The sequence below is a fragment of the Mobula hypostoma genome, chromosome 27 (genome assembly GCF_963921235.1).
Source record: "Mobula hypostoma chromosome 27, sMobHyp1.1, whole genome shotgun sequence".
NCBI lineage: Eukaryota > Metazoa > Chordata > Chondrichthyes > Myliobatiformes > Myliobatidae > Mobula > Mobula hypostoma.
In genome coordinates, this window is record NC_086123.1 from 20,379,380 (window position 1) to 20,406,490 (window position 27,111).

The 27,111-nt window shown below is 40.6% G+C and overlaps 1 protein-coding gene across 2 annotated transcripts in view; it reads left to right on the forward strand.

The window, feature by feature from the left end:
* Window positions 1-27,111, forward strand: part of LOC134338504 (sarcoplasmic/endoplasmic reticulum calcium ATPase 2) — a 103,976-nt gene that overhangs the window by 13,574 nt on the left and 63,291 nt on the right. For both annotated transcript variants that reach the window (XR_010016232.1, XM_063034370.1), the window contains exons 4-5: window positions 6,748-6,852; window positions 17,165-17,303. Coding sequence is in view for 1 of the 2 variants with exons in the window: in XM_063034370.1 (XP_062890440.1) it covers window positions 6,748-6,852; window positions 17,165-17,303 (244 nt within the window). In the remaining variant the exon portion in view is untranslated. The remainder of the gene's footprint in view (window positions 1-6,747; window positions 6,853-17,164; window positions 17,304-27,111) is intronic.

Consider the following 27,111-nt stretch of genomic DNA (forward strand, 5'->3'; position numbering starts at 1 on the left):
GGGGAAAAGTTACTGAGTCGATCTGCCTGCTAGACAGAGATGAAATTTTAAATGAACCTATGCCAGATTAATAGTGAGTGTGCCATTAAAGATATGACAGAGATGAGCTATTCCACAACAGCTACACACACACAAAAAATGCTGGACGAACTCAGCAGGTCAGGCAGCATCAATGAAAATGAATAAACAGTCAACAATTTGGGCCAAGACCCTTCATCATGATGGAAAGGAAGGGGGAGAGGGGAAGGAGGATAGCTAGAAGGTGAAGCCAGGTGGGGAGGAAAGATAAAGGGCTGGAGAGGAAGGAATTTGATAGAAGAATGAACCATAGGAGAAAGGGAAGGAGGGAGGGGTAATAGGCAGCTGTGAAGAGGTAAAAGGCCAGAGTGGGGAATAGAAGAGGAGAGGAGGAGGGAATTTTTTTTAAACTGGAAGGAGAAATCAATATTCATGCCATCAGATTGGAGGCTTTCCAGATGGACTATAAGGAATTACACCTCCACCCTGACACAGGAGGAGGTGGTGGGCTGACATTTCAGAATGGGAACGGGGAATTGGAATGGTTTCCTGCATTCTTCCTTTGGAGGCAACGTTCCCTCTAATATTTAGTAGTCAGTGTGCGCAAAAATCTTATGTTGTGCAAATTTTTTTCCTTTGACAAAAGTATGTGCGCACTGAATGCACACATGCCACAGTTTATGTAGGTTTACAAAATATTTGACATAAAACTGCGCAGAATAACAACAAAATAACACACATATTTAAGTCACTCAGTTTTTTTTTCTCTCTCCTGTCTTTGGCATTTACCCATTCTTTGTAAACTCTATCTAGACTAATAGAACTTCCATCCAATTGATAGCTTTTGATTCTCATTAACATATCCAAATGACATTCACCTAAATGGTTTATCAGCTTGTTTTTGAGTTGATTCATTAGGCTAAAACCTTGCTCACAGTCCGCACTAGATGCACGAAAGGTTCCCCCAATGCCCACCAACTGTGCAAGGTCTTAAAATTGTTCATTTTGAAGTACAAATGCCACCATTTGAGCAAAGTTTGAAATCCGTTTGGATTTAATTTTTTCTTGCATGGAAAATTTGAAATGATTAAACTGTCTAACTATTGCAGTATTTTCAGCTAGAAAATCATGATATTTTAGACATAAGGCATTAACTTGTTCATCGCCAAATGTGAAGTCACAATCTGCAATTGCGGAGAAATCAAAAGCTGACCATTCTTGTACCTCATCTTCAGAAAACCTTTCTTCTAAATGAACGCAAAGACTATTTATAAAAGTCAACAGCGAGCTTGTATCTACTGTGACGTTTTCTTCATGTTGTTGGCTTAGCAAAACTTTAACTTTGTCACTCTACGAAACATTGTCTCCCAGATATTGCTTTCTTGTCTTGTTAATTTTGCCTCACGCAAAGTGAAGTGAATCAGTCGGTGTCAGGCCACTCTTTTGCAGAATCTTGCACAGAGCAGCCAGTTCATCAAAGACATCACTTAAAACCTGTAAAGCTACTTCAAAGTGATGTTCATCAAAGACATCACTTAAAACCTGTAAGGTTCTTTTGCGCTTCACAACTTCACTTCTTTTGAATTCCAAATAGTGAATCAATATTTTTTTCAATAAAAACTTAGTAAGCTAGCTACAGGATTTGAAACAGATCTTTGTAAACTTTACGATATGAACACTGTCCGCCAAAGATGGCTGCCGCCGTGATGCAACCGTACAAACCAGAACAGGAAAGGTGAGGTGAAGTAATTAGTGACGTGCATTGTGGTATTTGAAAAATCAACTAACTAGTTAACAGAAACATTTAGCTAAAAGATTATTTTCAATAAGTATAATTATTAATTACTACATTATTTTAGGTAACTAACCTTTTGTGCGCACATTAATTTCCTTTGAGCGCTGGTTGAAAAACGTGTGTGCGTGCACACATGCGCACGGCTTAGAGGGAACATAGTTTGGAGGTAAATAAGATTCCAAAATAATGGAAATGATGGATCAGAAATGGAAATTTAGACTGGCTGAGTTGGGATTTGCATCAAGATTGGTGGCATTAGAAAGATTATTGAAATTGGGCTGGTGGTGCACAAATCTAATCATTTTAGCTTTGGCTGACTGAAGATGCATATGCATTGAGAAGAGAAAGCCTTGATTTAGATATCATCTATATTTAGACCTTGTGGTCCATATATAATGTATAGTAAAGTCTCTGCTGTGGAACTTTGTCCTTACCTGAGACTGAATCCTGATTGCAAAGAAAGAAGTTTAGAAAGTGTTTAAATAGGTTGCATTCCAGGAGCATAAACCTGGAGGGTTTCTTTTTCTCTCTGTTTTAGCTTCCCTTATTATTTGTGACTTCCACATCAGTGGAAATACTCTCAACATGTGCCCCCACACTGCTGCAGCTCTTGTTCATTATTTGCTTTCTGGGCATGTGTGGCCACGTATACCTGTGCAGGTCTCCTGTTTTTTCTTTCTCATCTCATTGGTTACGAGTTTAAGTAAATTACTCATGGTATGATTCATCAGTTTCCCTCCAGACAGCTCAGCAAGGCTGGCTCCTCGTGCAGTATTCCAGTTTAGCAGTTGCTTTTCAACTTGTTGGGCACGGTTGGTATTTCGTGCTTGGTTCACATTTATCTAAATTAATGATTGCTAGCTTACAAAGTGGATAGATAGTTTCTGTTTTTACTAAAGGAGTAGTGATGCTTCTTCTAGTCAATCCATGGTTAATAAAACATAGAACATAGAAAAGTACAGCAAAGCGTGCCTTTTGGCCCACAATGTTGTGCTGACTCTTTAACCTGCTCTGATTAATCTAACCCTTCCCTCACACACAGCCCTCTACTTTTCTTTCATCCATGTGCTTAAGTGTGTTCCAAATATCCACCACTCTGAATGAAACTTCATTCATCAGATTTCTGAATGGACTTTGAACCCATGAACACTACCTCACTTTTTTTGCAATACTTAATTAATTTAACTGTTTTTATATATTTATTGTAATTCTTTTTATATTCTTATGTGTTGCATTGTACTGCTGATACAAAAACAAATTTCATGACGTATGCAGGTGATATTAAACCTGATTCTGAAGTTCCCCCCCTCCCCCCTTACATTTTCCACCAAACACCTTAACATTATGCTGTCTTGTATTCCACCCTGGGGGGAGTCTCTGGCTATCCACTCTATCAATGCCTCTTACCATGTTGTAGTTGTCTATCAAGTTATCTCCCACTGTCCTTTTCACCAAAAAAGAACCCTACCTTTTTCAATCTATCCTGCCTGCAGGATTTGTAGGGTGGAGAAGCATTGGGCTGATGATGAGTTATCTTTAATTTTGTTTAATGTAACATTTGGGAGCCCTGTGTTATGCACTGAATTATCCAGGTATAACTTCTAGTGGGATAAGATTCTCAGAAAAGATCCAGACTGTGATAAAAGTGAGGGGCAGTAGTAAAGCGACCCGATAAAGGGTAGCTGGGGTAGAAATGTTATGAAATTATTTAATGTACTTAGACGCAGATACATTAGGGACATTTGAGACTCTTAGATACATGGCTGAAAAACGTAGGGTCATGTAGGAGGGGTAGGTTAGGTAGATAGGTCGACCAACATTGTGGAACATTGTGTATTTTTGTATTTTTAAAAATTTTTATCCTCATAAGACATATACTCTGGTCCAGGCAGTATCCTGGTAAATCTCCTCTGAACCCTCTACAATGCTCCTATGTTTGTGTGCCTTGATATGATCAATCAAGGTCTTGCCCACGACCATGATTCTTGGCAAATTTTTCTACAGAACTAGTTGGCCTTTGCCACTTTCTGGGCAGTGTCTTAACAAGATGGTTGACACCAGTTGACATCAGTACTCCTCAGAAGTTGCCTGCCTGGTGTCAATGGTCGCATAACCTGGATTTGTGATATGCACCAGTTGCTCATACGATCATCCACCACCTGCTCCCATGGCTTCAAGTGACCCTAATCGGGGGCTAAGCGGTGCTACTCCTTGCCCAAGGGTGACCTGCAGGTTAGCAAAGGGAAAGAGCGCCTTGCACCTACTTTGTTAGAGGCGTAAATCCACCCTGCCTCCCAAAATCTTCGTACATCCTTCCTATAATGAGGCAACCGGAATATTTCAAGTGTGATCTAACCAGGGGCATTCTGTGCAACATTGCTTCGTAGCTCTTGAACTCAGGGCCTTGACTAATGAAAGCTAACGCACCCATATGCCTTCTTAACCATCCTATCAACTTGCACAGCATCATTGAGGAATCTTTAGGTGGACCTCAAGATCCCTCTGTTCCTCAACACTGTAAGAATCCTACTATTAATCCTGTATTCTGCCTTCAAGTTCAACCTTACAAAGTGAATCACTTTATACTTTTCTTTATTGAACTTCATCTGCCACTTCTCAGCCTAGCTCTGCATCCTATCAATGTTCCTTTGTAACCTACGATAACTTTCTACACTATCCACAGCACCGCCAACCATTGTGTCCTCTGCAAACTTGCTAACCCACCCTTCCATTTCCTCATCCATGTCACTTATAAAAATCACAAAAAGCAGGGGTCCCAGAGCACCACCGGTCACTGACCTCCTATCTCTCTCTGCCTTCTGCGGCCGAGTCAATTCAAAATCCGTGCAGACATTTCATTGGATCCCATGCCTCCTGACTTACTGAATGAGCCTACCATAGGGAACCTTGTCAGATCCCTAAATAAAATCCATATCATCAACTTGTTTTGTCACTACTTCAAAGAATTAAATCAAGCTTGTGAGGCATGATCTGCCCCTCAAACCCATACTGACTATCCTTTATCAACCTATGCTCCTTCAAATGCTATAAATCCTGTCTCTAAGAACCCTCTCCATTGGTTTGCCCACTACCAACATAAAATTTGTGGTCTTCAACTCCAGGACTATCCCTATTACTTTTTGTGAATGAATAACATTTACCATCCTCCAATCATCCGGTACTACTCCTGTGGTCAGTAAGGACACAAAGATCACCGTCAAAAGTGCAGCAATCTCTTTTGCTTCCCACAGTAACCTGTGGTATCTCCCATCCGGCCCTGAGGTCTTACCTATCCTAATGTTATTCAAGAGTTCCAGCACATCCTTTTTCTTGACGTTGACATGTTCCAGCATATAAGCATGTTTTGCAATGTCCTCACTTTTGTCAAGATCACTCTCACTGGTGAACACTGAAGCAAAGTATTCATTTAGGACCTTCCCAACCTCCTCTGACTCCAGACACATTTCCTCTTTTGTCCTTGAATATTCCTACCCTCGCTCGAGTCATCCTCCTGTTCTTCGCATACAGGTAGAACACCTTGGGGTTTTCCTTAATCCTACTCACCAAATCCTTCTCATGCCCCCTTCTAGCTCTCCTAAATCCGTTCTTAGCTCCTTCCTGGCTACCTTGAAATATTTGTCATGAGGCTGAAATCAGAAACTAAGCAACTATAAGTCATAAATAGAATTTGCAAAACACGCTTTAATAATTCATAGGCATCCTGTTCTGGGATTTATCAGGCCATTTGTGTTTCATGTTTTGAAGGGGTAGTGGATAATTCCTGTGGTTTGGATTCCACAAAGGCTAGCAGGATTCTGAGGTCTGGGTTTCATGGGGGTTCTTGGTGAGACTGGGATTACAACAAATTTGATGGAACTGAATCAGCAATTTTTCTAAAAACCACCTTGGCCAAACTCTGGAACAATGTCATGCTGCACTGTTGGAGGCTGCTCTTCTTGGACAAACTGAGCAGGAGCTCTTATCTTTGGCAAATTCTGTGTGTTTAAATGCAAGCGGTTTAAAAGTTCCTCTATGTCAGTATCCGCTAACAAGTGCATTGGCTATGTCCTGGGCCAATTACCAAGAGGAATCCATTTCTCATTATAAAAAAAAAATCTAATATTGGAAGAATTTAGATCCGTCATCTTTCATGACACACGGTTTACTTGTGAATATTGAAATTCATATTGAGTTTAGGATCTCTAGTTTCTATTTTAAAGCCACATAGCTGATTGTTCCTCTCCATACCTCTATAGTGCATCAGTCAGCCTCGCCGTTCCTTAAGCACTTCTGTCTGTTTTTTTTTTAATGAGGCCGAGTTTCTACCTGGGTGCTTAAGCCAGCACAGAAGGAAAGCGTGCAAAGGGCTGGCTGGACTTGAACCCAGGGCCACTCGCCTCGAAGTCCGGTGTGGATGCCACTACACCACCGGCCAGCTACATGGCTGATAGGACCACAGTAATGACATAACATCTGACATTCTTAACTTGCCGTGTTCAATGTGTATAACGGTTTCATTTTGTATAAGTGTTCAAATTGTATATAGCCTTGAAAGTGAAATCTGTGTAGGAATTAGCTGCCTTTAATGTATTCTTAAATCTTTTATGTATTCAAATACCTTAATTAAACTGTAGGTAAAAGAATTACAGAAAAGCTGTGCAAAGAAATGATGTTCTAAACATGTATTGAGATATTTTGAACTTCAGCGCAACAGTTTCGATTATTGCAATATATTTGTTTACAGTAACTGGGAGGGAGGCAAAACTTTTCATCAAAATGCAGTGTTTTATGCTTCTTAAAAAAAAAAAGATGAATAAGCACAGTAAAACTGCAACATATTGAAATATTTCTTGATTTTAAAGCATCAATATATTTGTGTATGCTGTGCATATGTAATATTTCACAAAACTATATCTATATCTCTTCATCTTCAGGTTCTGGCCTGGTTTGAAGAAGGTGAAGAAACTGTAACTGCCTTTGTGGAGCCTTTTGTAATATTATTAATTCTAATAGCAAATGCTATTGTTGGTGTTTGGCAGGTAAGTGATAATTTAGAAATCACTTCATTATGCACTTGCTTAGGAATATGTGGCTCGGCATTTTATTTTGGGAGAAAAAAATCAATGCAAAAGCCCCGAGGTTTTATTGAATTTCTATTCATAAAATATTGAAGTGCCTCCAGTTTATTCATTCTGTCTGTCATTTCCAAGTTAAAGGTGATATCCATCAGCATTGCCTCTGGAAATGAAAATCCAGCAGTAGAAATAAATTCACCTGCTGAAGTCTATATCAATTGTTTCCTTTCCTGAGGCATTTTCATGATGCTTCTAAAATTTATTTTTCTAAGTAATAAACTGAGATCCATAATGACGTACAATTCTGATCAATTTTGTTTTGACATCTTTTGGACAACAGTAGCATGTAAATAAACTGAAATGTTAACTTTTCAAAGATCTGTGAGTGCAGATCCAATTTGTGGCATCGCCACAATTTATGGATCATTGATCCTGCAGTGGTCATCGTGAAATCTCGTTTAGTTTAGTAGTGAGTGGTCTTCAGAGAAAGTTTACTTTTTCTTGTCCCGTCGAGCTGATCTAGACCCAGCAATGTGTTGGACTTTAACTGTGCCCTCAATTTGGGGGAAGTTTGCGATGGATGTTGAATGTTGATATTACTGCTGATGTCTATATGCATTGAGTAATATCATTTAAAAAGATCTAAATTACTCTGTGTGGAGATATTGAGGGAGAGTTGAGCTCTCGTACACTGTAGTCCAGACCTGACTGAACGATGAACTAGGCTGTGAGTGGAATCGTCAGTTTTGAATTGAACTAAGGAGGTAGAAGGTTACGAGAAGGTGACATTAAGGACTGGTTTCGGACTTGATTAGCAGCAGGACACCATTTGGAGTTGCATCTGTATTCATTCTGGTCGCCATGGATTGTTAAGACACATGTTATATTGATCAGCTTATTTTCTATACATGCTGATCTACCATCAAGCTATCTCCATGCTTACTTCCAGTGGGTGCTCATTGGAGAGAGTTCACGTGCAAATGGAAACAAAGTTAATTACTGCCTGTTATGCTGCTGGCATTTAGGGCAGCAAATAGAAATATGGTCTCTCTTATTTTCATTGTATGCATTCCTTTTGCCCTCTATTCCTATCTATCCAGATGTTTGAGCATGAGATTATTACAGGGGATGCAAGATTTCTTGGGGACAGAGTTACTCTCTTGAATTTTCAACACTTCTACGCAGGGGGATTGCAGAATCAGGTTTAATATCGCCAGCATGAAATTTGTCGGCTTTGCGTCAGCAGTACAATGAAATACATAATGATAGAGAATGAAAACAGGATTACAGTAAATATAAATATAATATGTTTTAAATAAGTAGTGCAAAAATAGAGATAAAAAGGTACAGTGAGGAAGTTTTCATGGGTACGATGTCCATTCAGAAATTGGATGGCAGAGGGGAAGAAGCTGTTCCTGATTGGGAAAGCTGGCAGAAATTTACGGTGACTTGGATATCATATCTTGCTTTTGCAAAGTTCAGATACTAGAGCCAACAGAGTTCAGCGATTTAACTGTTCACTTCCCTTAACGTGACATTTTGGAGAAACAAACTGAGCTACACTTTAGGACACAGATGTGCAAAACTTGATGGGGTGTAAACATCTGGTCGACAGGGCCTGCCCCATGGTCGCATTGCAGATAACTATAAAGTTCTCCAAGCTTTATATCCTGAGCCATAAGAGTGATTAAAACCATGTCGCATAATGCACATCCCGCAAGCAAACCTTAGCAAACCAGAAGGTTTGTTTCATGGTAGAGGACCCTCTGGGAAGGAAAGCTGCATCGTATCTGACCTGACTCACTGTTTGCATGATGCCGTTGCACATGTTCACACCAAAAACCAAAGGGATAACCCAGGAAGTTGTAAAACAATTTGATTTGGCTTAGGTGCAAGTAAACAATTAGAGTTCACAGCAAGTCTGGAAATAGGTGAACATATGTAGGAATTTATGTTGACTAAGAGTGGATCATCTTTAATTACAACTGGTCTCAGTGGCAGTTTGCAGCTAAACCATACAGTTAGATTCTGGGAAAACATCTGATTTTAATCTTGCAAATATTGAAGTATGTTGTAACTGCATGACTTGGGGAAGAATGCAGTGAATACGAACAGTGGATTGATGTAATGCAAGCCACAGGTCTGCCACAATGTTTGCTTCCAGTGACATAGTTACTGAGGTGAGGATGGAGGATTTTTTTTATCATGTCATTGAATATCACTGGTATGATGACTTTACCCATGGAATAGGTAACGATTCACACGGTTCTTTGTTCACAGTTTGAACTTCAGACTTCTCACAGGTGTTTTATGTATCTATCAATAAATTGGATCTACTGCACACTGATATTTGAAAAGTCAACTTTTCAGTTTGTTTACATTCTCAAATTAATTTAATGACCCTGAGTTGAGTCAGAACTCTCAATTGCTTTGAGAAGATTCAGAGGCTGTATTGATAATTGCTTTTGACTGTGTGACAGCATTCCATCAAATTTGGTTTGACAAGATCCCACATGGTGGGTTGTTTAGACCATAACATATAGGAGCAGAATTGGGCCATTTGGTCAATCGAGTTTGCGCCACCATTTCATCATGGCTGATCCATTTTCCCTTAGCCCCAATCTCCTGCCTTCTCCTCGTATCCTTTCATGCCCTGACTAATCAAGAATCTGTCAACCTCGGCCTTAATTATTCGCAATGACTTGGCCTCCACAGCCGTCTATGGCAATGAATTCCATAGATTCACCACTCTCTGGCTAAAGAAATTCCTCCTTATCTCCGTTCTAAAAGGACGCCCCTCTGTTCTGAAACTGTGCTGTCTGGTCTGACTCTCCCACCATAGGAAACATCCTCTCTACATCCACTGTTTCAACAGCTTTCAACATTCAATGGGTTTCAATTAGGTCACCTCTTATTCTTCTGAATTCTCGTGAATACGGGTCCAGAGCCATCAAACACACTTCATACGACAAGCCTTTCGATCCTTGGATTACATTTGTGAACTTTGAGCCCTCTCCAGATTCAGCACATCCTTCCTTAGATAAGGGGCCCACAACTGCTCACAATACTCCAAGTGAGGCTTTACCAGTGCTTTATAAAGTCTCAACATTGTATCCTTGCTTTTATGTTCTAGTCCACTCGAAATGAATGCTAACATTGCATTTGCCTTCCTCACCACAGACTCAACCTGCAAATTAACCTTTGGGGAATCCTGCACAAGGACTCCTAAGTCCCTTTGCACCTCAGGTTTTTGAATTTTCTCTCCACTTAGAAAATAGTCCATCCTTTTTATTTCTTCCACCAAAGTGCATGATCATACACTTCCCAATACTATTCCATCTGCCTCTTCTTTGCCCATTCTCCTTGTCTGTCTAGGTCCTTCTTAAGCCTCTGCTTATTCCAAACTACCTGCCCCTCCACCTATCTTTGTATCATCCACAAACTTTGCAACAAAGTCATCCATTCCGTCATCCAAGCCATTGACATATACCGTAAAAAAAAAAGCAGTCCCAACACAGATTCCTGTGGGACAGCACTAGTCACCGGCAGCTAACCAGAAAAGGATCCCTTTATTTCCAGTCTTTGCCTCCTGCCAGTCAACCACTGCTTTATCCATGCTAGAATCTTTCTTGTAATGTCATGGGCTCTAACTTGTTAAGCAGCCTCACGTGTGGCACTTTGTCAGATGCCTCCTGTTCTGAAACTCCAAGTACATAACATCCACCGATTTTTCCTTTGTCTATTGTGCTTGTTATTTTTACAAAAAAATTCCAACAGATTGGAATATAGTGTTGGAGATTTTAATAGTTAGGAAATTATAGATGCCATAATAATGGATTAATTAAAATCAGAAATCAGGTTTATTATCACTGGGATGTGTGGTGAAATTTGTTAACTTAGCAGCAGCAGTTCAATGGAATAAATGATAATATAGAAGAAAAAATAAGTAAATCAGTTACAGTAAGTATATATATTAAATAGATCAAAATAGTGCAAAATCAGAAGTTATATATATTTTATTTAAAAAGTGAGGTAGTGTTCGTGGATTCAATGTCCATTTAGGAATCTGATGGCAGAGGGGAAGAAGCTGTTCCTGAATCGCTGAATGTGTGCCTCCAGGCTTCTGTATCTCCTTCCTGACATTAACAATGAGAAAAGGGCATGTCCTGGGTGATGGGGGTCCTCAATAATGGACATTGCCTTTGAGGCTCCGCTCCTTGAAGTTATCTTGGATATTACAGGGGCTAGTACCAAGATGGAGCTGACTAATTTATGACTTTCTGTAGCTTCTTCCGGTGCAGTAGCCCCTCCTCTCCCTCCCCCATACCAGACAGTGATGCAGCCTGTCAGAATGCTGTCCATGGTACGTCTACAGTATAGAGGTTTTTCAGTGCTTTAGTTGGCAAACCAAATCTCTTCAAAACACCAAATGAAGTATAGTCGCTGTCTTGCCTCCTTTAACAGCTGCATCGATATGTTGGGTCCAGGTTGGATCCTCAGATCTTGACACCCAGGAACTTAAAATTGCTCACTCTCTCCACTTTTAATCCTTCTATGAGGATTGGTGTGTGTTCCTTTGTCTTGCCCTTCCTGAAGTCCACAACCTGCTCTTACGGACACTGAGATCAAGGTTGATGCTGCAACACCACTGCAACTAGCTGGTGTATCTTACTCCGGTACGGCCTCATCTCCATCTGAGGCTCTACCAGCAATGGTTGTATCATCAGTAAATTTATTTGGCATTTCAGCTATACCTGGCCACACAGTCGTAGATATAGAGAGAGTAGAGCAGTGGACTAAGCACACACCTTTGAGGTGCATCAGTGTTGATTGTCAGTGAGGGGGAGATATTATCACCTATCTGCCCAGACTGTGGGAATAATGGTGTTAACCGCTAAGCTATAGTCAACGAACAGCATCCTGACATAGGTGTTTGTATTGTCCAGGTGATTTAAGGTTCTGTGAAGAGCCATTGAGATTGCATCTGCCATAGACCTATTGTGGCAATAGGCAAATTGCAATGGGTCCAGGTTCTTGCTGAGGCGGGAGTTCATTCTAGCCATGACCAACCTCTCAAAGCACTCCATCACAGTGGATGTGAGTGCTACAGGGCAATAGTGACAAGGCAGCTCACACTAATGAGATGCAGTGTTCAGGAAATAAAACTGTTCACCATTGAACTTCAAGCTGATACTTGGCTAGCGAAACCAATCACTGGTTGTGGGACATTTTGGTTCTGTCCCATTTAAACTACCAGGGAAAGACTATAGATGAATATTTAGTGAATGCATTATGTGACTATCTGTATTAACATAAGGCACATCTCTGACACTTAGTGCACAGTTCAGGACAGGTCTGTTTTGTTGCTTAATATTCTGGCTAGATGTAAATTCAGAGCACCATCCCTCAACACTAAGAGAAGGGGTATATTTTGGGTGCTCAGGCACCTTTGGAACAGACACTAGGATTGAATATTTAAAGGAGTTCTGTTGGTTGGGATGTGCCACCATTGTAAATACAGTATGTAATTCTACAAAGTTAAATTCAAAGTTTTAAAGTTAAGTAGGTGATTTTAGCCTTTGAAACTAGTTAATCGTCAATTGTTATCTTTGTGTTTAAAATGTAGAAAACAATGTCAGGAGAGTGAGATTCTTGTAGACGCTGTCTCCTGAAGGTCTGCTGTGGGAATAAAAGTTGATGTTTCCCTGTTGCAGCTTCCATGTGGTTCAGTTTGGTCGGTGTTTTTGTTGGCACATGGGAGATGGTTAAGGTACATAGAATCCAAGGCAGATTGGCTAATTGGATCCAAAATTGGTATGGTGAGGCAGAAGGTAGTGAATGAAGGATTTTCCTTCTGATTGAAAGTTTGTGACTACTGTTTGGTGCTGGGACCTTTGCTGTGTGTGTGTGATATCAATTTTGGATCCAATTAGCCAATCTCCCTTGGATCCTATGTACATAGAATGGTGCAAAAGTCTTGGGTACATGTAAAGAAAAATTCTGTACAACAAAGATGCTTTCAAAAATAATGACTTGAAACATTTCAAAATATCAAAAAAACCTATAAAGAGCAGTAAACAGTTTTAAAAAAACTAAAATCAATATTTGGTGTGACCACACTTTGCCTTTAAAACTGCATCAATTCTCTTACAGTACACTGTTGTGCAGTTTTATAAGGAAAATTGCCTGGTAGGTTGTTCTAAGCATCTTCGAAAACTTGCCGCAGTTCTGCAGACTTTGGCTGTCTGGCTTGCTTCTGTGTCTGCAGGTTATCCCAGAGAGCTTTGATGTTGAGGTCTGGGCTCTGGAAGCCATACCATCTGAAACCATATATTAAAAAAACATAGGGTGCTTAAGACTTTTGCATAGAACTGTATGTGTATATTACTGATCTGGATGTAAATGTAGGAATATGATTAGTGTTGTAGCGTGGATGAAATCACCGAAGAGAGTTACTGGTAGATACAAAGCAGCTTCTTTATTCGACACAACAAGGTACAGCAAGCATCATACGGACGGAGACGCTTTCGGTAGAGAGGTCTGCTAGCCCAATGTGGGCTTGATATTTATATGCTAAACACAAAAGGCAATCGCTGCTTACAAAGTTATAGACAATGCATGGACAATGCTTCCTTTTGAAGCTGCATACAAAACATCACACCTTCTGACTTCATCCTTTCCTCCTGTACTCACAGCCTTTAGGAATGCAAGTTAAATCCACAATACATTTATTTGGTATTTTATGTGCTAACATAGAGGACAATTAATATTTATAAAGTATAGGTAAAACTGTCTTCAAAACTACAGCATCTGGTCAAACTATGGCATCAGCAGCATCTGGTATTCACAGCTTTTGGGAAATGCATTGTTGTGAACTCAATCCACAGTATTTTGTCAAACAGAAGACTGGTGGCCAGAGTCATTTAGTGTAAATGAATCATCTACCCAAAAACTCACTCTAACAATTAGTAAGTTTGTAGATGACATGCCAAGTAATAGTGGTAATACCAGTACCACTCAATTGTGACATTCATGCAATTGTGAGTCATGAGTTGTGGATAGTGACGTCAAATGCATATGTCATGCTTGCCCTCGTGGGTTGGGGCACAGAATAAGAGTGGGGACATCATGTTGCAATTTTACAAAGCACTGATGAGGCAACAATTGGGGTTTTGCCCCATTATGACAGGAAGGATGTGATAGTGTGGAGAGTACTAGACTGGAGGACTTTTAAGTATGAGGAGGGATTGGGTAGGCTGAGCTTGATTCCCTGGAGTGAAGGAGGGTGAGAGGATCACCTAATAGAAGTGTACATGATGATGAGGAGCATGGATAGGGGTAGATAGTCAAGATGCCGTTCATGGTTGGGGTATCGAAGCCAAGAGGGTTAAAGCAGGTTGTTTTCTGTTTACACAGTGGTTGATATTTGGAACAAACTGCTTGAGAGGTGATGGAATCGGATATAACTGCAATGTTTTCAGATATTTACGCAAGCATAGATGGATACGCTCCTACTGTGAGCAATTAAGATTAGTGGAGATGGGCAGACTGGTTGGGATAAGCATAAAGGGCTTGAGGGCTTTGATTCTAGTACTGCAATGCCATTCCTTGGCATTGAGGTGCTTCGGAGTGTTTCTAATATGAGTTGCTGTATGACCCCTGTGGCTGGGTAGATTAAGTTTTAAGATGATGAATGTTGGTGTACCAAAAGGGTGCAAGTTTAATTGTTTTTGAATATTTGCTGTTCTTTGCTGATACTTTAGCATAAATGTGGAAAAAAATGAAGGTAAAGAATGATAACCCATTTTTATTACCAATGGAATAGAAGTAGGCCCTCTTCCCCCTTTCATGTTTGCTCTGGTATAGGGATTTTACTCCTTTACTGATGTTTGGCATGAGTCTCGTAGTAAACCTGACCTGATTAAGTGCTATGGCTTGATTTATTTCATAATGTGTGTAGAAGCCAAATGCCAAAATATAATTCTGACCAACTTGTTTGTCAGGTAGTACAGCAGTTAAAAATACTTGTTCCTTGGTAATTCTTACTTGATATGTGTTCCATGCAAAAAGAGTTGTCATTGCATAGATGGGAAAGAGAAACCTGTTCTGCAATTCACTGAATTGTTTCAACTTGTTTCACACCTATTTATTATGCATGTTTGAGAAGCTAATTTCTGAATCTGGTTTGATATCATTGGCATATTTCGTGAAATCTGTTGTTATGCGGCAACAGTACTTTTCAATACATGATATAGGAAGACAGATTTGATGTCCCTCTAACTGACATTATTAGTAGGGATGTTGGTGTGGAGGGAGGGAAATAGTTTGATAATGCTGTTTGACTGGTAAACTTGCACTCTGTAATTTGGGTACATATCTGTAAAAGCACTCCATTTCTTTTAAGAGGTTTTTTTTTGTGAAAATCTATTGTCTTTTAACATTAGTAGTAAATACTCTTTGCCTTGCATCTTTTCAATTCTGGAAGACTAGTTGGGTAATATAAAATACAGAACATTTATAGGGAGCAAACCTTAGTAGCATAATATGAAAAAATATACCAGTGTATATTTTCATTTCTTATTTACTTTATTTCTGTTCCACTGCCACTCTATCAATTTTTAGCACAGTAGACTCCACTTAACCTGAAGGCTCTTTGGAAACGTTTCCTTCAGGTATTACTATCTCATAAAAGTGTCTTGAAGCTCTCTTTGCTTTCATTTTTCCTCTCAATGTAATAGAAACATAGAAAATAGGTGCAGGAGTAGGCCATTCGGCCCTTCGAGCCTGCACCGCCATTTATTATGATCATGGCTGATCATCCAACTCAGAACCCCGCCCCAGCCTTCCCTCCATACCCCCTGACCCCCGTAGCCACAAGGGCCATATCTAACTCCCTCTTAAATATAGCCAATGAACTGGCCTCAACTGTTTCCTGTGGCAGAGAATTCCACAGATTCACCACTCTCTGTGAAGTAGTTTTTCCTAATCTCGGTCCTAAAAGGCTTCCCCTCTATCCTCAAACTGTGACCCCTCGTTCTGGACTTCCCCAACATCGGGAACAATCTTCCTGCATCTAGCCTGTCCAATCCCTTTAGGATCTTATACGTTTCAATCAGATCCCCCCTCAATCTTCTTCAAATAATATTTGGCTTTGCTTTGTAAGAAGTGTCATAGATTTCTTGACCTTCTCTCCTACTCCCCCCAAAGTCTCGGAGCATTCAGACTCTTAATGATTTTTTTCTTTCAATGCTCTTGATCTCTGCTATTCCTGCCATCCAGACTGTGAATGAAAGAATGCAGATATTTGCCAGTGTGCAGCTCATGAATTCACGCACCATCCAGTTAAATACTGAGGCAGCCAATTTTTTTTTCTGCTGTTATATCAAAGCAGCAAATTCTGGGTGTTGTGAGTTGTCTAAAGTATTGAACAGTTCAAAATGCCCTTGCTATTCAAGTAGTTTTAAGGTGCAGAACCAACTGTTAAAACCAATATTTTAATACAGAATTCCATTCATCGTGCTTTCTTAGATGCTTCAAAGCAGCTTAGAGCAATTGGGCTGCTTTTTAATTGTAGTCGCTGTTGCAATGCAAGAAAAACAGTAGCCAATTTGCACATAGGAAGATGGGATTTAATAATGACCAGAACAAGTTAAATGACTTTGGTCAGGGCTTCCCAAACTTTTTAATACCATGGTCCCCTACCATTAACCGAAGGGTCCACGGACCCCAGATTGGGAACCCTTGGTTGAGAGGATTATTGTCCAAGCCTTCAGTGCAGTCATGGTAAAATGAAGAATGTTTAGAAGATGGATGTTGTGTAAACTGTAGAATGGTGAAACTAACTTGATTTGACAAACTCAGCATTTTTATAATCTGTTCTTATAAGAACTGGTGATTCAATGGGTCTGAGAAATGACACATTGGAATGCACTTTTGGATTGAAAGTAATGGTTTTTTGTCAGTGAAATTATTTTTAGATTCAACAGGAAGTTGGTTATAATTTTTGGCTATTTCTGTATTCCCAGTTCACGTTCATTTGCTATAGCAGTTGCTGCTGAGGATGTATTTTGAGAAGTAAGCTTTTTGGTTCATTTTTTTTTTGCTGGCACTGTACCATATTTCAGAGTTCCAACCTTAGTGAATGGGCATCAGTTCCTAATTCTTCCCTATGTGGGGGTGGGGAGGGGGGAGCATTTGAAATATAGCTACAACAAAAGCTGAAAATCTATTGTTAACATTTTCTAAATACTAAACAACTTCCCACCTGCCCTTTCAGGAAAGGAATGCAGAAAATGCTATTGAAGCCCTTAAAGAATATGAACCTGAAATGGGAAAGGTTTATCGGCAAGACAGAAAAAGTGTACAGCGGATCAAGGCCAGAGATCTTGTCCCTGGCGACATCGTGGAAGTGGCAGGTAAGTTGTTAATATTGTGCAATATTGATGAGTCTCTTGATGATAAAGTTTGAAATTTCTCTGAGTCACATATGGTCTAGCATCCAGAGTGCATGCATGTCATCTTGAAATTTATTTGTACAAACAGAGTAGCATTAAAACATTTACAGTTAAATCGAACAAGACTTGATTCATGTTCAAAATATAAACTGTCTTGGGCTTCAATCTTGCATGGTTTTGTGAAATAGTTTACATAATACACGGAAAGTTTGTGTAACTAAGAACAATAGATTAGAAAGCGATTAACAATCTAAGCAATTGGGCAAAATTTGCGGCAGATGGAGTTCGGTGTGGGGTGATTATCATTCATCATGTATCAAAATATTGTTACTGCTACAAGAATAAGTAAAGGTACTTGGATATCATTTTTCATAAATCAAAATCTTATTTTGCACAGGCTTTTTAAAAATATGAACTATTTGGTATAAAATGAGAAAGCTTTTCTGATGCTCAGTCTGCACAGGCCATCTCACATAGCCTTCAATTGTAAATATTGAACATCAAGAAGGATGTTGGCTCTGGGTAACATTTAGTTCATTGTTACACTGGGGATTAAAACACTGAGTCAATGGGGACAGGATTTAATTTTGATTTCCTCCAAATTTTCAATTGGCAAATAATTGAATTGAAATACTGTGGATTCCAGTTAATTGGAGCACATTGGGACCAGTACATTTTGGTGCAATTAAGTGGCTGCCCCAGTTGGCTGAAATTCCGTGGGAATAGTTAAAAGCGTATTTATGAAAAAGACAAACTGCCATGTAACTGAGTAATAAATTATAATAAATAATGAAATACAGAACAAAGTAAAGATTACCAATATCACTGCAGTACTACAAAGCTGTATTAGTTCCTAATAGTTATGTATGTGGCTGGGTTCTTATTACTGACTGTAAATGAACAAAATCAGCACCTACACCTAGTGTAGATAATGGACTGTGTTCAGACAATGCTGCTAATTATTGCATCCTCAAAATCTTAATTTTCATTGTAATATACTAGATAATTGTCGATACCTTAATTCTTCATACTTCCTAACTTGCTGAAATAATGAAATAGTTTCATTTTCACTTCTGGCTGTTTCTGGCAGCTCCAAGTCTGAATATTTGAAGCCACAGTGAGCAGAAGAGTTCTGGATTGTCTTGTTGCTTATTTCTCGCCAACTATCAGTGACAAAACTCACTGCTTTTTGAAACAAAGATGCAACTGATGCTATTTAAAAACTGTTCCCTCTGAGCATGGTGTGGCGTCTTAAGGCCACACAAGTGTGCACGTGACTGAAGGGAATCTCGGCTATTCCCTCAATTAGTTTTTGTTCTTTAAGAGTTGTCCCAAGTAAGAGACTGCCCCGATTAACTGAGGCCCAAATTAACTGGAATCCATTGTATTTAAATTATTAAGATTGATATTGCAAAGAAGGAAGGAGAATTATAATTGGCCAATTAGGAATGAAATCAGGAAATTCTTTCACAAGAATGACGTTGGAAATCAGGAAGTGTTTTCTCCACAGCACCTACACTTGAAGAAAATTTGGGTTATTCGAAATATGCAAGACTGAGGTACTTTTGTAAGCAACTATTTGGTAATGCATCTATATCAAAGGGAAGGTGTGTAAATCAACTTGAGCTGAAGATCAACCATGATTTAATGGAAAGTTAGAGGCCAAATTCCTGTTTTTTAAGGTCTATGTTCACATTTAACAATAGTGACTTTAGTGCTGGGGTATCTACATTTTCATTTGGGAATCTAAGTGATAGTAGCAGTTCATATTTTTTGTTTGGATTGTTTGTAGCCTAGCGTGGAAGATAGCAGTGAACATTCAAAGTTGTTAAAACTGGTCAATGCATTTTCCCTGTAGGCTGCTGAGGTTCTTGGTTGCTAAGTGACGTAGTTTAGTTTATTGATTAGCTGCTTGTTGCTATGTTATTTGCTTCAATAAAGGTAATGCGACTGACAAGCAAAGCTGCCGAGGACACAAATATGGCAGCTCTGTTCCTGATATTAATGTTCTCTGGTAAATACATCACACTGAATGATACAGACTCAGAAAATAATTGATCAGTACCGGTTGCCATTTAGCATCCCAGGGTGCTAACTTGAAATGCAGATAGAATCCAGGACTGCGGAATGGGAAATGTAATTTCGGTTTTCATCCAGCTGATTGTGGAGGAACTAAACCATTCTCTGTAGCATTTGTTCAGCTACTAGGGTAGAGGAGATGGGGGGAGTTCCAATGAACCTCGTAAAAACCTTAACTGCAACTTCTATAATATAAGTGAGTGAGGGGGAGGGTGGGAAGGGAACCGTGTCTATGATTTTTAGTGATATTTAATTCCGCCTAATGGAGGCTTTAGTCCCAGTAGGTTTTTAATTTTAATTTGCCTTCCTCCATTCATCTTTTGCTGTAGTGGATTCATGCAAAATACACTTGTTTAGTTGAAGAGCATTAGGATCGTTGCAACTTTTGTATGTGTTGACATCAAAATTCAGGTTGTGGAATTTGGGAGCAAAGTAGAAGAGGGAGAAATCAAATCTGTTGAGAAGATTTGATGTGTGATCAGAAACACACACAAAAAAATTAAGGAGTGGTTACTTACAATTACTTTCATTGTATTGCTACTTTTTGGCATCTCTCCATTCATGAGAGACACTTGTTCATCTGGATGAATGCACCAGCTCCTGTCAGTTAATAAGATCATTTACCCCAATGTTAGTCTCCTGCACTAACTCTATATTCTGTGATTCCACTAACATTGTGCACTCTACTAATTTCTAAATGTACAAAGTGACTGGACTTTCACAACCCTTTTTGATAAAGAATGCTGAAGATTCACTCACTTTGGTGATGAAGGAATTTCTTCTCAGCCCCGACTTTCGTGGCCAATCCCTTACGATGATACTTTTACACACCCTTTTCTTTTGCCTGTTACACCACTGGTGTTCAGGGTAACAATGAAGGTCCTCCATCTCTACCAGTGTTCACGGCTTCCCTCATCCTGTCAGTAGCTTCCTCTCGGGTTACTGTCAGTCATGCAAGTCCCGGGTGGAGACTCAGGAATTCCCTCGCACACAGATGTAGAAAGATTCTTCATTGCTGTTTTTTTGTAACAGTTTTGTTTGACCAGTCAGGGTTGTTAGCCCTGAGCTGAACTCCCCGCTGACCACTCTTCTACCCACGGGAGCCACAACCTTGTGGTTTGAAGACTTGTATGCCTCAATGATCCGGAAAGCTGTGTTGGCTGGAATCAGAGGTTTCATGCTTTGGCTCCAGGTAGGGTCACCCATGCGAAACAGTTCAAAGGCCAGATTAACACACCTTGGCCAGAGAAAATGTTGCCCCTCATTCTAGCTTATCAAGCACTAATTGCTGATTCAGTAACATGGTTCTTGTTCTTGAGAATAAAAGCGTTTTAAGCTGTTCATGCTCTTCAACAGAACAAGCTTAGTTCAGTTTATATATTTGGGACACTTGGGCACGTGCACCCTTACTCTCCAGCTTCCAAGTACCTCTCCTTTCCCTGGCAAGTATGGCATCCGGTAGACAACACGTCCTCCAAGATTTGCACTCATGGTTGCAAAGAACACTATCCACTTCTTCCTTTTTTGTTTTTCCAATGTTGAAAGTCTCTCTCTACTACTGTCCTGTGTTGAGTTTGCTTATCCTTCTTCCGATCTCTATTCTCGACCTCGTGCACTGCAGGAACTTCATACCTGTTGGATGTACAAGGGCTGAGCACCTCTACCTCTTGTCTCTGGAACCTGCCTCATGCATGGTCACATTCTCCTGTGTCTCTTAACCAGCAAATTCTGTAGTATTTATTCCAAGGACCGAGGCTCGGAACAAACGAATCCAGGGAACCTTCTGCCACCCCACCTCCCCAATCCACTGTACTTCATCAATGCTGAGTTGAGGCTCTTTGAACTGCAGACGTGCTCAGGATGGTTGCATCTACCACAGCTACAACACAAGTCCTGCCTTGCCTCAGTTTACATGAGAAATTAATCAAATTAATTCTGGCCTTTCTTTGCATCAGTTCCTTGCTAATCCCCACTGTGGTAACATGTACGACCAAAGATTTATATTTGCTGTTCCTAAAAATTCTGACTTTTGTTACCTAGGTTACAGAACCTGTTAACTTCTAGTTAGTTACTGCCTGTTACACCGCTGGCATTTTGGGCAGCAATCAATGTCCTCCATCTCTGCCTGTCCTTGGTCATCTTCTCCATTGTGCCCCAGGTGTGGTTCACTGTCCTCGTTTCTGCCTCTTTGGTCCGGCGCCAAGTTGTCTTTGGTCTCCTGCGTTTCTTCTGTCCTTCAGGAGTCCAGTGGAGTGCTTGATGATAGAGTTGGCCTCTCTTCTCAATCACATGCCCAACCCATCTCCAGTGTTTGTCGCCATGTCTTCTTCGTGACACGGATGGAATAGGGTGTGGCTGGAGGTCTTTCTTGGTCCAGAAAATACAGAGGATCTTCCAGGGGCTCCACAGCGTGAAATGACAACGGCTTGGCAAGGTCGTTCTCTGTCACGCGCCAGCATTCTAACCCATACAAGAGTGTGAAACAGAATACGGCTCTGGTACAGCTTCATCTTGGTGTGGGCACTGTTCTTGGTTGATCTGTTAACTTTTAACTAGTGACATCATTACCTGACAGCCTACAAACAAGTAGTTTGCCAGTTTACTCAACTTGGTTGCCCTTGCAAGTCATAGAAACAAAGAAACTAAATGAAATTTGCCAGTGCAGGGGCAACACCTAGCGCGTGTCCCAATCTGTACTGTTGCATTAAGCTGCCGTGGTAGAATATTTTTGTTTTTCTTTCTATCGGAAGGTTTTACTTTCCATGAAATTCGGTCACGGCTCATCATCAAAGCTTTTTTCAGAGTCACCAGGACAAAATTCACAGTCTATTTGATTTCCCAACATGCCGTAATATCACCGGTAGAGCCATTTTCTTGATAAGAATACTCAAAGCTTCAGTAGCATTGTGATTTGGTTATTTTTATGCTGGGGTTTTCCAGTCCATTTTTTGAGTAGCTCAATTGTACATTTAGAGTAGAGGTTCCCAACATTATTTATACCATGGACCAATATCAATTAAGCTAAGGTTCCATGGACCCCAGGTTGTGAACCCCTAACTTAGAGGAGACCTGATGTTTCACTTAATGATCATGGACGAGCCGTTATCGCTGTTACTTAGTAAATATTTTTGCAACTGTCTAGGTACTGAATTTGTTCACTTTTTTTAATCCTCTAAGGTTTGGATTGAATAAAGACTGATAAATTAAACTTACTCTCTAATTGTAGGCTTTGTAGATGTTTAAAGCTTTGTGAATAAATTGGCCACTTCTTATACACTTTCTTGCACTGTCCATCAGATGGTGAATTTTAGAGTTTCTATCTTAATATAAGGGGTCGGCTGGTGGCGTAGTGGCATCAGCTCTGGACTTCAAGGCAGTTGGTCCTGAGTTCAAACCCAGCCGGGTCCCAGCCTGGGCAGCAGCAGCATCTGTGTGGAAGGAAGGCCTGGCGATCTACTTCCGTATCTTGCCATGAAAACCCTATGATTGATGAGGTCACGAAGAGTTGGTCTCGACTGAGCAATGACAAATTTTAATATATGGGTGGCGGGGTGGAGATGTGTCTCCACCAAAGGAGGTGTAAGGTGCTTGTCTTTCCTTAACCTACTTTTGAAATGATCATGTTGAGCTCCATTTGCCACCATTTCGTTTGTCGTTTAGACCAGCCAGCCCAGCCTGTTGGTTCTCATGATAGCAGGCCATGAGGATTGTCCATCAGGCACAATTTAGTCAGAACTCCCCCCCCCCCCCCCCGTTTGCTAATAGAATCTGCTGAGCTCATACAGCTGTTTCTCCTTTCTGCTTGCTGGAGGAAACAAAAATCTCTGTAAACAAGCATTGCTCAAGCAACTGTGGTGTCACCAGTAAACTGACTGAAAAGATTAACCAATCACTGCAGATTTCCCTTTTAGTTTTAGTCTTTCTGTGTGGTTTTTACATTCTAATTTTCCCTACACCGAACTTGTTAAAAAAATGCATGTTGTCATGTTTGTGCCTTGGGCCAGGGAAATAAAAGAGTGGATCCATTGATGCAGTGTTAAACTAGTAGCCTGTTTTAACGCTTGACTGGATGGCCAGGTAAGGAAATGGGTACTTTGCATGCTTGGTCTCTTTTGTGACCATACTTGCTTCACAACAGACCTTTATAGAGTGAATGTGGAGAGGATGTTTCCTATTGTGGGAGAGTCTTAAGACCAGAGGACACAGCTTCAGAATAGAGGAGCATCTTTTTAGAATGGAGATGTGGAGGAATTTCTTTAGGTAGTGGTGAATCTGTGGAATTTGTTACCGTGGGCGGCTGTGGAGGTCAAGAATACTTAAAACAGAGGTTGATAGATTCTTAATTAGTTGGGGCATGAAGGGATATGAGGGTTGTGGGGGGGGGGGTAGAAAGGAAATTGGGGCTGAGAGGAAAATTGGATCAGGCTTGATGGGCCAGATGGCCTAAATTATGTTCCTGTGTTTGATGGTCTTATAACATACAAGGATTTTAAAATTAAGCATTTTCATTCTTTTATGTTGTCAAATTTCACAGCATAAGTTATATATTTGGAGAAGGACAAAACAGATACTGCCTTTTAATGCACACGTAAATCTACTTAACCAATGTGCTCTTGTTTCACCCTGAGATGTGCCCTTTCTTCCTCCTTGTACTAGTACAGCATATTATCTCTTTTTTGTACTTCTCTATTTATTCTACTCCCTTCTCAAAGCTGCGTTGAATATTTTCCACAGCAGCAGGTTATTCCCAGTGGGCAAGTGTTTCACGCCAGTTTGCTAACAGAATAATTCAGAAACGTGTTTGTGATCCTGAGTGTCAACGTTAACTGCTTTCGCCCTCTTACTTTTGTGCATCTTCCAAAGATTTGTAATTTGTTTTTTTTAGTTCACTAGGAGAGGTCAGTTTGATCACTTTATCAAGAGTGAGCTGCTAATATAAAGGAAGTATGCTCAAAAGGGCCATACATTGGGCAAAGAATAGAGTTGCCCACAGGATCTAGACTGGAAATTGAATCAGTACGCCTGTTTATTTCTCAGAATGAATAACAGTTCCATGTAAAGTTGTACCAGATATGAAATTGGAGCAGGAAATGCTGACATTCTTCATGTTAGCGTCCCCAGTGTCAGGTAGAGGAGTTGGGTCCTTTTCAGGCTGGAGGGATGTAACCTGTGGAGCCACCCCAGGCATCTGTTCTTGGCTCTCTGTGGTTTGCTATTGACCTGGTGGAGGTCAAAAAGTTTGAGCACAGAAAAGTTACAGAAACGTGCTGTACCATTACTAAAGGAGGAATGGAGGGCATGTCTCGGAACGATGTGTAAGGTGTCCAGTTTTGCCAATGGTGCAGAGATGGGTGCGAAGGGAAGTTGTAATGTGGATACGGTTATTCTTCAGCAGGATATAAACTGGCCAAAAGGCTAGAAAGTATAATTTAGTGTAGGGAAATGTTTGAGAACATGCACTTTAGTAGGTGGCAGGCCCAACAAGTAGCTAACAAAGCAGGTGGTATTTGGCTTCTATTGTGAAGAAGTTGGCAATTAAGAATGAGAAGGATTTGTGCAGTTGTCCAGGGTATAGGTGAGGTCACACCTAGAAAACTGTGCACGGTTTTACTCCCCTTGAATAAAGTACAAGATATCAGAACTAGTCCAAAGGAGATTCACCAGTCTAATTCCTGGGATGAACAGGTTTGCCTCTCATGAGTGGCTGGATCTGTACCCCTTCGACTTTGGAAGAGCAAGCGATAAATTTATTCAGACTCAAGATCCTAAAGGGGCTTGACGTTGGGAGATTTTGAGATGCTGCACTGGTCTGCTATTTTAGTTTTCGGTATTTAGTGGGACACCGTGGACATTGAGTTCTGAAGACAGAGTGTCAATGCAGGTCCCTGAAGCAAGGGTTCTCTCCCACCCCCCTTTATATATATTTCATTAGAAAATATATATATGTGTGTGTGTGTGTGTATATGTGTGTGTGTGTATGTACCTCCTCCCTGAACTATACCCTCTCCCGCTCTATTTTGCAAGGCTGCCATCACTGAGGCGTGTTTGTTCTTTGACCAAGAATTTGTGCCAGGATTGCTGCTTCTGACTCTCACTTCCTCTTCCTGGAGTCTTTCAGGCCTTTGCTAGGGCTCACCGCTGCATCTGAGAAGTGACCCAGGCACTGCGTGTGCAAGTAAGTTGTTTAGTTTGGAATACGTCACACATACTCAGCAGATGGGTGACGCATCTGTGGACAGGAACAGAGTTGAGAAGCGTTAGGAGGCAGGGAAGGAAAGGCGAGGCGATTGTGGCTGAATGTCTATGATCATAGATGCACTAAAGGATGAAACTGGTGGTGTCAGCTTGGAGAGGGTGCTGAAAGTTTGTTGATTGCTACTGATTTGTTTAAGGGGGATGTTAATAGAAGGAAATGAATAAAGGCAGGAGAGTTCGGAGAGCCAAAACACCCTGGGTGCTGGAAATCCGGAACAAAACAGTGCTAGAAATACTCTGCAGATTGAGCAACATCTGGGGAAAGGTGAGTTCACATTTTCATTAGAATGAGTCAATTCTGCGGGGAAAGAAAAACTATCTCACGGTGTTGAATTCATTGTCCACTTCAGAGGGCTGGAATGTGAGCTGAAGCAGTATTTCTCGAGCTTACAAATATATCCAACTCCTTTCCACCCCATTAATCCGCAGGTCATTGTGAACTTCGAGAATTCCCTCACGTTGAGTGTCATGTTGCTGCAAAGCATACATTCATCCTCCAGCCCTGTCTGCAAGTCCACTTGAATTCAGAGTAACCCATGAATCCTTGCTCCAGATGTTACAGTGGCTTGCTGCAATGCCTTTATATTTTCCATGTGACATGTTGCTTATTGAATTCAGATCTCTGCACTAAATGTATCTTCCGAAATGCATGTATAAACAATGGGTGTGCAGATCACCTTCATTTAGATTACTTTTGATTATTGCCGCTGCCTACCACGCTGGCAAGGGTTCCCAACCTGGGGTCTACGGACTTCTTGCTTAACGGTATTGGTCCATGGCCTAAAAAAAAGGTTGGGAATCCCCATCTTATGGTGAACTTGATGGGTCTCCTGGCCCCTGTGGCATATTGAACTTCCCTTCTGTCATCCATATCAACTTCCTGTTCCTTGGAGTGACAGTGAGGATGCCTTCCTCTCCCTCTCCCCCCCGCCCCCCGTGGTAGAGTGGGCACATGCGTAGGCAAGTGTCAAGAAAGCACAAAATTGGGTGAAGCTTCATTCAGAACTGTATTGGTGGTCCCACTTTGGAAATCTGTTATCCCCTCTGTGTGTGAACCCCTTACATTGGATTTTGGTCAATTTTGCAAAAAATTGCAGGGGTCTTTATTGATCATTCTTGCAAAATGCAGCCTTGTTTTGCGCACAGAAGTGTGTAGAATCCAACGTGAGTAAATATGCCAATGATATAATGGCTGACTAATGTTCTACACTAACTTGTTACTGGGGTGGCATTAAATATAGAAGGTGGGGGGGAGAGAGGAACTTCCAGGCAATTTCACATGACAGAATTGGCAAGTAAACTTTCTTAGGATGATTTAATGCTTGTACCACACAACTGAGCAGTTCAGACGTGGAATTATCTATCTCATGAGCAGTGATCCTAATTAAAGCTGCTATATTTGTACTGAGGCTGTTCGTGAAACTGATGTTTTGGG